The 15,764-nt window shown below is 35.8% G+C and overlaps 1 protein-coding gene across 7 annotated transcripts in view; it reads left to right on the top strand.

The window, feature by feature from the left end:
• PARP8 (poly(ADP-ribose) polymerase family member 8) overlaps nt 1–15,764 on the top strand; it is a 198,097-nt gene that overhangs the window by 162,111 nt on the left and 20,222 nt on the right. For 5 of the 7 annotated variants that reach the window (XM_086362570.1, XM_086362571.1, XM_086362567.1 and 2 more), the window contains 7 exons: nt 5,818–5,943; nt 7,175–7,240; nt 9,660–9,727; nt 11,398–11,446; nt 12,513–12,625; nt 12,859–12,931; nt 14,572–14,641. In XM_086362570.1, coding sequence (XP_086218696.1) covers nt 5,818–5,943; nt 7,175–7,240; nt 9,660–9,727; nt 11,398–11,446; nt 12,513–12,625; nt 12,859–12,931; nt 14,572–14,641 — 565 coding nt within the window. The remainder of the gene's footprint in view (nt 1–5,817; nt 5,944–7,174; nt 7,241–9,659; nt 9,728–11,397; nt 11,447–12,512; nt 12,626–12,858; nt 12,932–14,571; nt 14,642–15,764) is intronic. The other 2 variants (XR_015149248.1, XR_015149247.1) reach the window with 1 other exon arrangement.

The raw sequence follows: 15,764 nt of genomic DNA on the forward strand, positions 1-15,764 counted from the left end.
TTATGCACATATAAGAAATCATAAAGAAAAAACAAGAGATCTGAGTCCATACATATTTTACATCTTTTACTTGAAAAATATAGTGAGCACTAAGAGCTAACTATGAAAAAGTGTATTTTGCTACTAACTTAATTACATGGAAGCTCATAAAAATAGAGAGGAAAAACATGAATATCATTACAAATTAATACAGGAAATGAATGCACAATTCACAAATATGAACCTGTAGTTAGTAAAGAAACATGAGAAAATATTTACCTTCACTAAAAATCAAAGGAAACTAAATGTAAGAGAATTTTTAAAAATTCACAAAGCTGGGTGGGAAGAATGATCATACAAGAGACATATGGTCATCATTGCAGTAAATATCAAATGCCTGCTGTGTAACAGGTGGTACGCTAGACTAAGATAAAGCAGTTAACACAGACAGCCCAGGCCTCATGGACTTACACTCCCTTAACCTAATTATTTCACTGATGAGCTAAAATGAGATGCAAACACTTGATGAAATTTTAAGGGTAGTATTTGTGATGTAATGAGTTACAAATGAAAATGATGCAAACAGTAGAACATTGACCAGTTGTGATATGGAAAAAATGATTCCATGACTAAAATAAACTTTAAAAATCCAGCTTAATATTACCTTTGCATCCAGTGTGTGCAAATTTGCATACTGAAAGTTCTAAGAATCTCTAAAACTGAAGAAAATGACTAGCCTTTACTTAGAGGATTTCTCAAATGTATCTGACTGTGGTGAGTCTTTTCTTTTTTTAATGTAAAAGGTTTTCTCATCCCTTGGAAACTAATATTGCGCAAAAAAGAAAAGATACTTTAATTTATGCTATGTATAGCTATGTAAAAATAAACTTTACACAGGTGTATATGAATATGTGTACACAAATACATGTATTTTCTCATGGGTATATATGTATGTGTGTATGTATATGTATATATGTATAATTATTTGAGTAGTATGGTTAACATTTAAGCATTTTACTGGATGTAAATTGTCTTTCATACAGTTTAAGCAGAGAAGAAAGTAAAGTAGAAATAAGGCACAATTGATTAGAAGGAAAATTAACCTCTTAACAGTAGGCTAAGTTGATAGAATAATAGGTGCTTTTTCCCCCTCTAATTATAGATACATGTCTAAAAATAATGGATCTTAAAGTGAAATTATGTTTGGATTATGTAACAATAGTAACAAACACAAGTTTTCACTTAGATCAATTTAATGATTTAGCTCTAAAAATCAATATCCAAAAAAAAAAAAAAGAGAGAGAATTTAGTGATTCTACTTGAATGCTAATGCAGAATATTCTTTTAACCTCTTTAAAGATATACCCCTGGAGAAGGAAATGGCAACCCACTCCAGTGTTCTTGCCTGGAGAATCCCAGGGACAGGGGAGCCTGATGGGCTGCTGTCTATGGGGTTGCACAGAGTCAGACACGACTGAAGCGACTTAGCAGCAGCAAAGATATACCCCAGTATTCTGGCTGTAATCTTAAAGATTACGTGTAAATGGATTCTTTTTCTAAATAGCACTGTATCTCTGTGGTCTTGTTTCATCAGCTGACTCTTGAATTTTTCATGGGGCTCTGAGGAGCTCTGGAGGTTACATGAACATTCTTTAGAGGGATCTGCAGGAGACTGGTCTGGGAAGAGAGTGTGTCAACAGCTGGGATTCCAGGCCTCCAAATACTGCTTTAACTAGAAGGCAGCTCCATTTTATTTTATTTCTTTTATGTACTGGGGCTCTTACATACATTTTTCTTTAAAAACAAAAAAAAGAATTACTATTGAAATGCTTGAAAGCCAGTGGTCTACAATTTTAAATTCACCTCTTCTCCAAAAAAACACATCATTTTATTCCATGGAAAAGTTATCATCTGCAAATAGAATACAAATTCAAAAACTATAGTATAAACCTTTCTTTGTGCCAACGTTCCAAATCTGACTACTGTAATAGATAGACTATTAATATGGTATACTTTTAGTTCTAACTCACACAACTGTCTGGTTAGAATGTTTGTTGGGTAGCTCTGATCGTTGAAGGAAATGGATTCTGTCCACCATGTGGGTCTGCTGTTTTCAACATGTGGTGTATAGTAGAGGGGAAGAGAGGAAAGGAGCACTGTCTGTCCATCAGCTCAGCCCCTTTCTGCTTACTGTCCATGGGTTAAGATCAGTCATATGGTCTGATGTAGACAAAAAGGGTAGAAATATTGCTTGCAGAGCAGTTGCTTCCAAGCAGCAGCCCTATTATACCTTGGAAGCAATGTATGAAACTTTGGTGGACAGCACAGGATTTTGCCAGAGTAGTTGCACTGTTACTTTGAAGTTAGTTTAGGATGTATATTAACAAAAATATTCTATTATTTAAATTCTCTACCCCTATATCTCTTATTTTCATTATAATTTACTTTGAAATTATTGGCAAAACAATGCAGTGATTTGGGTAGTTTTGATTTGAAGCTTTTGGCTCAAGGTATTTAATTAAAATATTTGATTGAAAGGGGAACATTTATCAGGTTATTATTGTATCCATTTTTTGCCTTTTTTATTGTTGTAAAAAAGACATAACATAAATTTACCACATTAATCAGTTTTAAATGCACAGTTTAGTAGTGTTATATTTAACACTACTGAATATTCACATTGTTATGAAACAGATTTCTGTAACATTTTCATCTTGCAGAACTGAAACTCTATACCTGTTCAGACACTCCCATTTTTCCCCTACCCACATCCCTGGTAACCACTCTTTTTTCTGTTTCTGTGAATCTGATTACTTTAGATGCTTCATGATTATAGTCAGTAGTATCTGACTTTCTGTGACTGGCTTATTCGCTTAGCATAGTATCCTCAAGGTTCATCCATTTTGTAAGAGGTGACTGACTTTTCCTTCTTTAGGCTAATAATATTCCATTATATGTGTCTGTAGCATTTTGTTTATCCATTCATCCATCAATGGATATTTTGGTTGCTTTCATCTCTTGTCTATTGTGTATAATGCTGCTGTACAGGGGTGTACAAACATATCTTAAAGATGTTTTCATTTTAATTCTTTTGAATATGTACCCAGAAGTGGGATAGTCACTTCCAGCAGGACCCTTATGGATTTTCTATTTTTAACTTTTTAGAGGAACCTCCAGACTGTTTTCTGTAGTGGTTGCACCATTTTACAATCCCATCAACGCTGCACAAAGGGACCGATTTCTCCATATGCTCACCAACACTTTGTATTTTCTGGTTTTTGATAATAGTCATCCTGATGGTTGTGAGGTGGTATCTCATTGTGGTTTTGATTTACATTCCTCTGATGACTCAATGGACGTGAGTCTGAGTGAGCTCCGGGAGTTGGTGATGGACAGGGAGGCCTGGTGTGCTGCGATTCATGGGGTCGCAAAGAGTCGGACACAACTGAGCGACTGAACTGACTGACTGACTGATGACTAATGATGTTGAGTATGTTTCATACACTTTTTGGCCATGTGTATATCTTCTTAAAAGAAATGTCTGTTTAGTTCTTTTGCCCATTTTAAAATCAAGGTATATAATCCTTTGTTGGTGAGTTATAGGAGTCCTTTATGTACTTTGGATATTAACCACTTATCAGATAAATTATTTGCAAATATTTTCTCCCATCCCATCTTGCTTTTTTCACTCTCTCGATTTTATCCTTTGATGATAAAAGTTAAGTTTGGTATAGTTGTACTGTCAATTTTTGTTTTTGTTGCCCATGTCTTTGGTTTTATATCTACAAAATTATTGTCAGATCCAATGTCATGAAGCTTTTCCCCTGTCATAGAGTTTTCTTATAGAAATTTTAGTTTAAGGTTTTATGTTTAGATTTTTATTCTACTTTAGTTAATTTTTGCATGTGGTGTAAAATAAAGGCCCAACTTCATTCTCCTGCATGTGTATATGCAGCTTTTTCATTATCATTTGTAGAAAAGACTTTCTTCTCCCCATTGAGTGGTCTTGCTTGGCACCCTTGTCAAAGATTATTTGACCACATACATAAAGGGCATGTATTTTTACAAAGCTTCAAATGCATGCTATGCCATATAATTTTTTAAGACATTTATAAAATTGTACCAATTCTTGACTCCAAAAATTTCAAAAAGGCTCTTTTATCTTACTGATGAGTCTTTCTTAGGAATTCTTGCTTGGGTTTTACTTTACTAACAGGCCAGATCATGCTGAATACAGTTTGTATCTGGGTTAAGGTGTGTCTTTCTGGGGTAGAAGGGGTGTGGGTATGGGAGAGGAAAACAAAAAGGAGGGTTTTATTATATCTTTATTGTTTTTTAAAATGGATTAATTTATTAATTTTAATTGGAGGCTAATTACTTTACAGCATTGTAGTGGTTTTTGCCATACATTGACATGACTCAGCCATGGGTGTACATGTGTCCCCCATCCTAAACCCTCCTCTCAACTCCCTCCCCATCCCATCCCTCAGCGTTGTCCCAGTGCACCGGCTTTGAGTGTCCTGTTTCATGCATCAAACTTGGACTTGTGTATTATATCTTTATGATTATACCTGTTGCTTAGAATCCAGTTTGTGTGCTCATACACAGATAAATGGAATAATGTGGTAGAGACATATTAGCTGTTTTAGTTGTGCCATTTTCTGAATAAGTCCTAGGGGTATCTATGTCTGTGTACTTTGGGGGCTGTTATTTATAGATCCTATACTCTGTGCTTGAGTGTTGCTGATTGTTTTCAGTCACTGGAAATTGTGGATGGATGCTGTAATTGGGTGGATGTGTTCTGTGAGTATACACACATCAGAGTGAGCCCTACTGTCATTAGGTCACAATGCCTCCTCATGAACCACATTTTAAGAATCAAAAATTGTCCTGCTCTTACTGTGCATTGTTTAAATGCCTGTTTCAAAACTTTCTGGTGCTATCTTTCCTTATATAGATTAAGTCAGCTGCTTCCTTATGAGGTCTCTTGTCATCACACTGTAGATACATGTGTTCTGATGAGCTCTCTCTATTTAGTATTGGTTTTCTTGATTGGGTTGCTAGAGCATATTGTTTGGGGAACCAGGGAAGGGAGCCATGCTCTTAACTGCTACATAGTACTGCCTCTTAGAAAATTGTGCAGAAGAATCATAGAAGAACATAGGAATAAAATCATCTTATTTAACAAGCCAACGGTCTTTAATGGCCTTTGTCAGAGTAGAATAGGAAGAAGTGAGATGATGTCAGGATATTTATTTTTCTTGAGTAGGTCAGACTCGTTCTCTGTAGTTTCCTTCACCCAGAATGGTTTCTTCCTAGACAGTCATACGTCTTCCTCTCCCACTTCGTTCATGTCTCTGTAGAAACATCACCACATTTCCTAGCCACTCTGAAACAGTCCCCTCTACTGCCTTGGTCTCGAAAGCCTGCTTTATTTTTTATAGCGTCTAACACTGCCAGGAACTGTCTGTAAGCATATATCTGTTTAACTGTTTTATTCAACACACTTCCTCCTTGAAATGTGAATTCCACACGAGCACGGGCCTGTCTCGTGCACTGACTTGCCGTGGAGCCTGCAGCACTGTAGCACGTTGTATGTAGTCATGACAAAGACATACTAGAGACAGAGATAGTAAAATGTGATAGTTGGAAGCAACGCGTATTAATTACTTTAATAGTCAAGCTTGGTCAAACTTAGTCTAAGGCCACAAATTAAAGACTTCAGAGATTAATAGCTATCTTGAGTCTTTCCAATTAATTACCATGAGAGGGAGAAACAATGGCAAAACTCTTGATAAAACCTGAAGGGTAGTAACTATCTTATGTATGTATTTCAAGGTGGTAGATCTACTAGTATCCATGTGTAGGTCTGCATTGGAATCTCCTAGAAAAGTTGTCATTTTCGAGCCATATCCTTCTGTGGTAGATCCTAACGATCCTCAGATGCTGGCCTTCAACCCCAGGGTAAGTAATCCTGCACAGCACCCGTTTCCTGTAACAATAACGGAGACTTCAGTCTCACTAGCTTTCTTCTTTCTTAGCTAAATTACCATCTCATCAAATCTACAACCTGTCGTGAACTCTATATCTGTTTAGCAAATATGATTCTTTTCTACAAATTTGATTTACTTCCACCTTGTTTTTCATGTACCCTGTTACTTCTCTCCTTTTCTCCTTTAAAATCACTTTCCTAACTTTACTGTCACGAAACTAGACCCATTTAAGATCAGACTCACATGCTGATCTTTACTCATTCCAACTGCACAGAAGGTAGGTAAATAGCTATAATCAATTGGTTTATAATGGTCAATATGACTTTTAATTTCATCACATATTTTTTTTGAGATTATAACATATGTAGTCTCATTTTAAGAATCATGGGTAAGGGGACAAATTTTCCCTTTTCTTCCGTATTTTTATTTCACCCTCTCTTGCCTTCCCCCTCTGCCTCCCCAGTTATCTGAAGGTTACTAAAAGTTTAATTACTATTGTTGATCAGCTGTCATTTCTTGAGACACCAATTTCGTAAATATTCATGGAGGTTAGGCAGAATTCTTCTGAAATACAATTTTCAAGTTGCGTGAGAGACAAAATTGCTTCAGTTTCTATTATTACTCATCTTGAAATCATTTTATGGAAACAATGACTGTATAAAGTTTCCTAGGAAAAACTTTCCTTCTTTCATATTTACAATATTCTTACAAATGAATTATCTATTGAGCATATGGTGTCATTTACACATTTACTAGTAATACTCTTTTGGTAACAACCTTCTAATCAAAAGAAAATAAAAGCAAGATGAAATTATAAGATTTAAAGTGGATTTTCGTGTTTCAGAAGGATTCTGTGCTTACTTTAGTCATCATGGCTTAACTTTTTAGTAGTGAAAACAAAAATCAGGAGCCTAATAGCTTTTTTGTACTTAGAGTTTTTCCCCTGTAAGCTGAACATGGTTTTATGTACTGATACTTATACTAAAACTGGCATTGTTTTCTTTTTCCTTCCCTCTGACTCAATTATACATGCTATATCCTTGAGCCATCTTATTAAAGTCTTCCCTTTTATGTACACCACACACTCATTGCTTTCAAATTGACCCTGATGGAAAATTCAGGTACAGAAATAATATGTTTGTCTAGTGATGTGCAGACTTGCAAAGGCTTGTAGTGAATACTGTTTTTCCCCCTTCAAACAGAAGAAGAACTATGATCGAGTAATGAAAGCATTGGATAGCATAACTTCTATTAGAGAAATGACACAAGTAAGTATATCATCTTGTGGTCTTATATACAGTTCAGTTTTGCTTGAGTGAAATGATATTTTTAAAATATCTGAGAGTACTGACCATGCAGTAAAATGAAGACTTTTTTTGTGTGTGTGAGTATAATTAAAATCATAAAAAATTTAAAATTGTTTTGTACTAGGATGTTTTAATGAAATCACATCAGTGTTTTGGCATGCTACCACTGTGACTTTGGAGGGTAATTGCATAAATATAATCCTAACTCTCTGCTCTCAAACTCAGATGAGAATTTGTTGGAATATCTTCAGGCAAAAGTTAAATCTGGTACTATCTTCCTAGACTGTCAGTGTTAATTAATGGTAGTAATTTCAAAGCATCATTTTAATGTTAAAATAAAAACAAATATTCCGTCAAATATAAATTGCACATAAATATTTTAGAATATTTATACAAAATCTCAAAACAACTCTGAAAGACACCAGACTCCTTGAGAGCTTATATTTTTGACCATTAGGGAGGCTTTGGTGGAAGAGTTTGATGAGCAAGGATCTGGGTTTATTATGAAAGTCTAATATGTCACTGGGCTATAGTCCAACACTTGGAAAAGCACATCTTATTGAATTATTGAGGCCTTTCTGCTGCCAAAGACTTGGAGAAAGGTTTAGGGCTCATCATTATAAGTAGAAATTAATAACCTATAATTGACAGCAACACGCACAGTGGGTTCAGTTTGCATATGGTGCTTTCAAGGCTTGCATTGCCCTAGAGGCCCTTGCAGGTTTATAATAAGTGTTACTCTCAGTCATTGCCTTTCTCTGGGGAGGGAATAGTGATTTCTCCAGTCTTGGGGTCCACAGAGCTTCTGTGCCACGCCCCCCTCCCCCCACCGTAACATCTACTCCATTTGCAGATGTGCTGACAAAGTACATTTTTGTATTCCCAAATTTGATTCTTAATTCTTGTGATACTTATTTATGAAGTCAAATATTCATTCATTCAACAAATAGTAGGTGTCAGACAATGGTAAATAAGAGATATTTTAATTCACAAGTTATATTATTTGCTTAAAAGCCATCATTCTTTCTAGCTATTTTTCTATGCCCTTTCTACATTATCTGAATTCCTTTTCAAACAAATATGTATTATTTGTATAAGGTAAAGAAAACAATCAAAGCATTTCCACTGAGGGGGAAGAAAGAACCTACTGCTGTACCTTACCCATGATTATACACTTTTAGTCACCAAAGACTTTGGTATAGAGTATTTGTACTGTACCATAGATCCAAATCATTCTTGGTTTTAAGAATAGCTGCAAACTCTGTCTCTGGGATCAGCTCTGTGCCAAGAATTGCCTCCTTTATTCTGGGTCATGTGTAAGCTATTTTAATAGGAGGCAATGGAGATGACTGAGTGTCAGCTTGGGAGGTTGGCGGCCCACCTGGTATAATTTCCTCATCAGTGACGTGGCTTGTGACCTTGGGCAAGTTGCTTGATTGCTTGATGCCTCAGTATCTTCTCTGCTGAGATGGTAAAGAGTAATGCTGCATCCTCCTTCAGCATACATGTCATAAGGACGCTGTTAGGGTTTATTGCATCAGATGCTTTAAACCTCTCCAAATAAACATAACATTATACTGTCCTATTTTCTTGAATGTACTGCCCTATAGATGAGACCTAAATTGCCACAAACAGACTGCCTTTCATTCTATGAAAAGGTTAATTGTCTGGGTGAATTCCATCAATACTTTTAAAAGAAGGAGTTGTCTTCTTATGTAAATCTTGTCCAGATTTTTCATGGAATGATCTACCCAGTGTCAGTACCTTCAGATATGAGCACGATTATAGCTATTACAAGTTTTGCTTTAATGTCAGTTAAAAGTTAAAAATGTCAAAGAGAGACCATACACTTCTAAAGGTGGCAAGACAGATTTCATCAAGTACTGCAGTAGAGGAGAGAGATTAGCAGTGTGAGCTGAGGTTACCTCTGAGGAAAACAAGGTGACCAAGGTTTCTAAGGTGAAAACAAAGAGGGAACAAAAAGGGGCTACAGAGAAGTGAAAATAAGGGACTTTGGGGAACTGGAAAATTTCACAGGAGGTAAGTAGAGAATTACTGAATGATTAGCAGTGTGGGTTGGTACCTTTTGTGTTTTGGCAGCATTGGGTTTTCTTGAGCAAAGATTCAGCAGGAGTCCAGGGAGTTGGCCCAGTGCATGGAAGCCAGGTTAAAATTTGATTTAAGACTCTTATCCAAATGTTCTGGCAAGTCCTTTGTGCAGTGTGGAAAGTCAGAGTTCATGTCATCTTGGGGAGAAGCAACTAGGGTAATGGTCGTTGTTATCATGTCACAACCACAAGTCTTCACATTTAACTGGATTAGACATACCTGTTAACGGTGATTTAGAAAAATCAAGGAGCATAATGACTTTTTTTTCCAGGCACCATATCTGGAAATCAAGAAGCAGATGGATAAACAAGACCCCCTTGCTCATCCCTTACTGCAATGGTATAAAATTTAGTTTTCCTCTTAATGAAAACAGCAGCATTTTCTGTTGCCTGCTTGAATGCAGGGGGGTGGAGCCCTGCAATGGTACAGTTCCTCAATCCTATGAGGACTGGTGATTTTACAGTCCACGAGTCCTTAATGACTTCCACTTTAATTAAAACTTGTACATCACAAGGGGAAGAAAATGCTGTCATATGCAATACACGAATATACTGTGTGGTTGACTCTATAGATTTAAAAAAATTGACTATATTACATGGTGAAGCCATTTTGGCTCATTTAATTTTCTAGTTAACTAAGTGATCAAACTGTTTCAAACACTTACTGAAAATCTTTCTTAAATGTATGTTTTGTATAATTTGCTCCCATAACAAAGAGAGTATAAATTTGATAAACTCTTCTTTTGATGACTACAGAGGACGTTCTCTTTCAGAGAAAGTCTGTTGAGGGCCACAGCATTAGCTCAGCATGGATACTAGAAGAAGAGTTAGACTAAGAATAGTTAAGAAGTGGGTTGAGCACTCATCTTGCTCTACAACACTTACTTCAAGCAATTTGCCCTCTGATTTCTCATCTGCAAAAGGAAAACAGTAGTATCTACTCACCGTATCTTTGAGGGTTTTAGGTACGTCTCTCTGAAGTCACTGACAAGTAAAGGCTGTGGGATTCATCATGATTATCATGCAATAAAACAAATGTGAAGACTATACGAGATTGATCAGAATGAGTACTTATTCTATGCTAACACCAGGAAGTTTTTTAAAAAATATGTAAAGATCAGGAAAGGAGAAAGACTCTGGCTACTCATGATCATAATTAACTTTCACTTACACAGAACCTTACAAAACATATTAAATTTATTCTAGTAAAATCATGACAAAAAGTAGGTTTTACAAGTCTTTCATCTTTGTACCTTTCACAATCTGTTATTAAAAATCTGATGAGTAAAACAATGCATAGTTGTTTCTTTTTTAATCTTTCAAATTCTCAAAGTCATTTTCAGAATGAAGACAAACATCTCAAACATCCAGTCTTTCTTTTTAACCCTAAAGTCAGCTTGATTTTTCACTTTTAATTATTTGTGATCATTTCCTTGAACTTGTTAGTCACTCGTCTTTGAAGCAGAGGGAAATTTACCAACATGTTTTACAATTTGTTTAGTTATGATTTTCTGTGCTGACAAGTATAAAGCAATTAGTTCTTTCAAATACCTAAAGTTTTGATTTTTTCCAACTTCATTGTCTTACATATAGTTAATAACATTTTGTATGTAAACCACTGTATGTGTCAGTGCAAAGATGCTCAAATATTTATAGAAAGGAAAAAAATCTCCATGAAAACTCATGCTTAGTTAGATATTGTAGAAAAGAGCAGAGAAAGCAGATTGTGATTCAAGTTCTAATCTTAGATTGTGGTTATTAAAAGTTATATATCTTAAGTTTTAAAGAGCTACTTCTTTGTTTTCTCAGATTAAAATATTATCTTTTTTTTATTACATCAGCTCTTTAAATTGTTTGAGGAAGTGAAGCAGAATGATGTAATTAGATAAAATGATTACTCAATTCATGTCACAGCAAAAATAAGTTTTAATCACTTACCAACTGAGGAAAAAAACTTTAAATATATGTGGTGTATATTTGTGACTGATGGATTATTTCAATTAATTTCAGGGTTATTTCAAGTAATAGGTCACATATTGTGAAACTGCCAGTTAACAGGGTAAGTTATTTCTTCACATATACATACAGAAATGGGAGGGCTACTTATTGGTTGTGATTTTTTTAGGCAGCCTCTCCAGGAAATTGAAGGAAACTCAGGCTAAGCCTAATTCTTTGAAATGACATATGTGCTCCAGTTCCAGGTTTTTCCAAGAAACCAAATTCAATTTCAGGCTGCTGCCCTGAGCTTTTAAGTAACCGAGTCAATATGAAATCATTTAGTTATTCCACATGTGATAGAAAGAACATTATCTAGAGATTGCGTACTTTTTATCATTGTCAGTTTAATGTTGGCACAGCTTTACTTTTCTATATCAGAGGAGATACTGACTCCAGATATCTTACTTATGGGCCTAATGTGCTTACAAAATTAAAAAAGAAAAAAAAAGCTCATGCAGTCTGATTTTTTAGTTCTGGTCGTTACCCAGGAGCAGTATCTAAAATCTCAGGTCTGTCATCTCTGAATCTCTCAACTGTGAGATTCCTGTATGTTAGATTCCTATATAAGTACATATAATCTTAGGTGGAACAGCAGCAGTTAGAAATTTGTGTCAAGCAGTGTATCAAGAAGCTAATTCAAGAGAGTCTGTTTTACTTTTTTTTTTAAGAACAAAGGGGAAAACTATAATTTGAGTGTTGGCAATTTCTGATTTTACAAATATATGCAAATAAAGCATAATGATGATAATTTTTGCAATTCTAAAATCTTGAACTAACTTTTCTGCTTAGCAAACTCAGATATTTCCCCAGTCAAATAGTTTGTGGATACTTAGGGAATTCAATAATAAAAGTCTCAAAAAGAAATGTAATTAGGAAGGCAGATCTGCTTGAATGTGATTACATAGCATATTCCAAAGCTAAATATAAATGACTTTGGATCGTCTGTCTCCTATTCCTTTTCCATTAGCCTAAAGAATTATCCTTCATATCAGCAATTCCATGTGATTTATCACTTATGCAGGGGTTTTGTTAAATGAATGATCCTGTTAATATAAATTATTATAGTTTGAAAATATATAATATGTTAAATTTGATATGTTTTACTGTGCCCTTATTTTCAATGGCAGCAACTGAAGTTCATGCACACACCCCATCAGTTCCTTCTTCTCAGCAGTCCACCAGCCAAAGAATCCAATTTTAGAGCTGCTAAAAAACTCTTCGGAAGCACCTTTGCATTTCAGTGAGTATGGCTTACTGTTGAGGGGTGTGAGTTCCCTACCCAGTCTTCCATAAATGCGGGGGGAGGAAAGCACCTCTTTTAGTAGTTGGTTGGTAGCATAGGACAGTCACTACATGATGCTTGACTAGGAAACTCAGGGCTATGAGAAGGCACCATGGCTTGTTATATTGCGACCCCATTAAAACGTCGTTGACTTCTGATTTTGCTTTTCCTTCTCTTTCCCTGTGTTTTAGTGGCTCACACATTGAAAACTGGCATTCCATCCTGAGGAATGGTCTGGTTGTTGCTTCTAATACACGACTGCAGGTACATTTTCTGAATGGCTTGATGCGATCTCATAGTTCTTTAGTATGGGAGTTCAGTAAGCAGTCCTGGTGTTATGTTTTTACTTGCAAAAGGATGAAGCACATGTGCTTTAAACAAATCACATTGACTTTCTAATGGACATTCATAATTTTCACAAAGTCAAGCAGAATTGATCTATATACAACATAGGGATGAAAAGAAAAAGAAAATTGAGTTTCCCTATGAGAAATAGTAAAATCACTTTAAACTTAATTAGAGAAAACAAAACCTGATACTGGGAAAGATTGAGGGCAGGAGGAAAAGGGGGAAACAGCGGATGAGATGGTTGGATAGCATCACCAACTCAATGGACATGAGCGTGAGCAAACTTTGGGAGGTAGTGAAGCACACGGAAGCCTAGCACACTGCAGGCCATTGGGTCGCAAAGAGTCAGACACAACTTAGCGACTAAACAACAATGACAAGAAAAAGATGATCCCCAAAAAGGTAAAACCTTACAAGAATTCTCTCTACTAATCCAATACACATTTCTTGAGCCCTATCTCACTGTGAATACTTCAACAGAAGAAAAGGTGGGGCTAAGAATAAACAAAGTGGAGAAGTGGAGATTGGACACCAAAAAGCCATAGGCTATCTGCCTTTCAAGCCCCAGGGCAGCACATGAGCAGGATATAGTGGGTGTGGTCCTCATCTTTATGCCCTTCATCTCCAGCATTCCACCCCACTCATTTTTATCTGATGATGTAAGGAGGTCAGGAAATGAGATCCTCAACCCAGTTACCAGTATAAAATTACAAACTCTGATGACAGTTGGGATGATACAATTAAATATGAGTGAGTGAGTAAGTGAGTGAAGTTGCTCATTTGTGACCCCATGGACTGTAGCCCACCAGGCTTCTGAGTCCATGGGATTCTCCAGGCAAGAATCCTGGAGTGGGTTGCCGTTTCCTTCTCCAGGGGATCTTCCCAACCCAGGATCCAACCCGGGTCTCCCGTATTGCTGGCAGACACTTTAACCTCTGAGCCACCAGGGAAGCCCTACAATTAAATATAAATGTCCATAAATACAAATTGATTGAATTAATATTTGGTGCACAGTAAAAGGGTATGAGGGCCTTAAACACGGAAGTAATATTAGAGAATTTTAATTGTTCTGAGTAGTACACTAGTCAGAGTTTCAGTTAATAAAGCACTCTGTAACTTGAAAAATTTGAAGGAGGAGAATGGGGTGACAGTGTTGTATAATGAAAATCTGAATAGGATATTTTATTGATACACAAATAGATGAGTCCTAATCAACCTTCTGTCATATATGTTTCAGCCTGTTTTCAGTGTTTTAGGGCCATTAACATACTATTCCAGTACATTATACTAAGTGACTCTCTGTCATCGATAGGATGGAAAATCTTTTCTAAGGATGTTTTTTCCTTGGCTGTCATTTTCCATATATCAATGCATTCTTAACTTTAAGGACAAAGATATTAGTACTCTTCTTAAATTCCAAATAGACCTTAGAATAAAGGCTTTAACATTTTATAAGAGCTAAGTGTTCCAGCATGAGACGATGGTCCTCTCTTGTGAAATATTAACATTTAAAACCATGAACTGACAACTTCCTCTCCTGCCTCTTTCCATTTTAGCTCCACGGTGCAATGTATGGAAGTGGAATCTATCTTAGTCCAATGTCAAGCATATCATTTGGTTACTCAGGTAAGCTTGTATTCCATTTCTAATCTCAAATTTATTAGGGTTTTACTGTTGTATATTCCAGGTGGTGGTGGTGGTTTCGTCACTAAGTTGTCTCTGACTCTTGCAACCCCAGGGACTGTAGCCTGCCAGGTTCCTTGTCCATGGGATTCTCCAGGCAAGAATACTAGAGTGGCTTGCCATTTCCTTCTCCATTTCCTTCTCTTTAACCCAGGAATCAAACCCAGATCTCTTGCATTGCAGGCAGACTCTACCAACTGAGCTATACAACCTTTTTATCAAGTGAACAAAGCTTATTTGATGTATTTGTATTAAATTTGGTAAGTGTCATTTGATAAGTGTCAGAAATAAAAACAAAGCTCACATGCCAAGATTTATAATATTTCCCCTAGTGTATAACATGGAATATATGTTTTGTTAATTTCAAAAATTGACAAATTTTAATGTTACTTTTAATTTTCAATCATTTCTATTTTTATTCCATCTACATGAAACATTGATAATATAGTATGTACAAAGTATTATGGAGAGAACTGCAAAGTTTATATACAGATTAATCCACTATCATTGAATGTAATTCTGTAGCATGCCAACTTCTTACCTTTGGATCATTATGTTGCTGTTCAGTCACTCAGTCATGTCCAGTTCTTTGCGACCCCATGGACTGCAGCACGCCAGGCTTCCCTGTCTTTCACTCTCTCCTGGAGTTTGTTCAAATTCATGTCCATTGAATTGGGTTGTATTATTATATATCCCATAAAAAAGTTTTAAATGATATGGAAAACTTAGGTTTAGAAAGACACCCTCAAAACCATACTACTTGTTGACAATTTGTTGTTAATATTTTGGTGAGATTGTTTTAATTTTGGAATAAATTGAAAGCATGTGCTAAGGAGGAGCCTCATGAATTCAAAACATGGCAAGAATGATTACCAAATTGTTAGCATCTATAATCTTTAGGTAGTGAAAATTTGGGGTGTTTTTTTCTTTGCAATATTTCTTTGGAATATTTCACTTTGATCAGATTTTTTTTAAGAACAAAAATGTATTGTTTAAATATAAAGTAGTTATGTTCTTTGTTTGAAAAGATGGTAACAATAACCCTGTATGTGAGACAGCAAAAGAG

This window comes from Bos grunniens, chromosome 20 (genome assembly GCF_055505025.1).
Source record: "Bos grunniens cultivar Pamir isolate PY7600 chromosome 20, Bosgru_T2T1.0, whole genome shotgun sequence".
Classification (NCBI taxonomy): domain Eukaryota; kingdom Metazoa; phylum Chordata; class Mammalia; order Artiodactyla; family Bovidae; genus Bos; species Bos grunniens.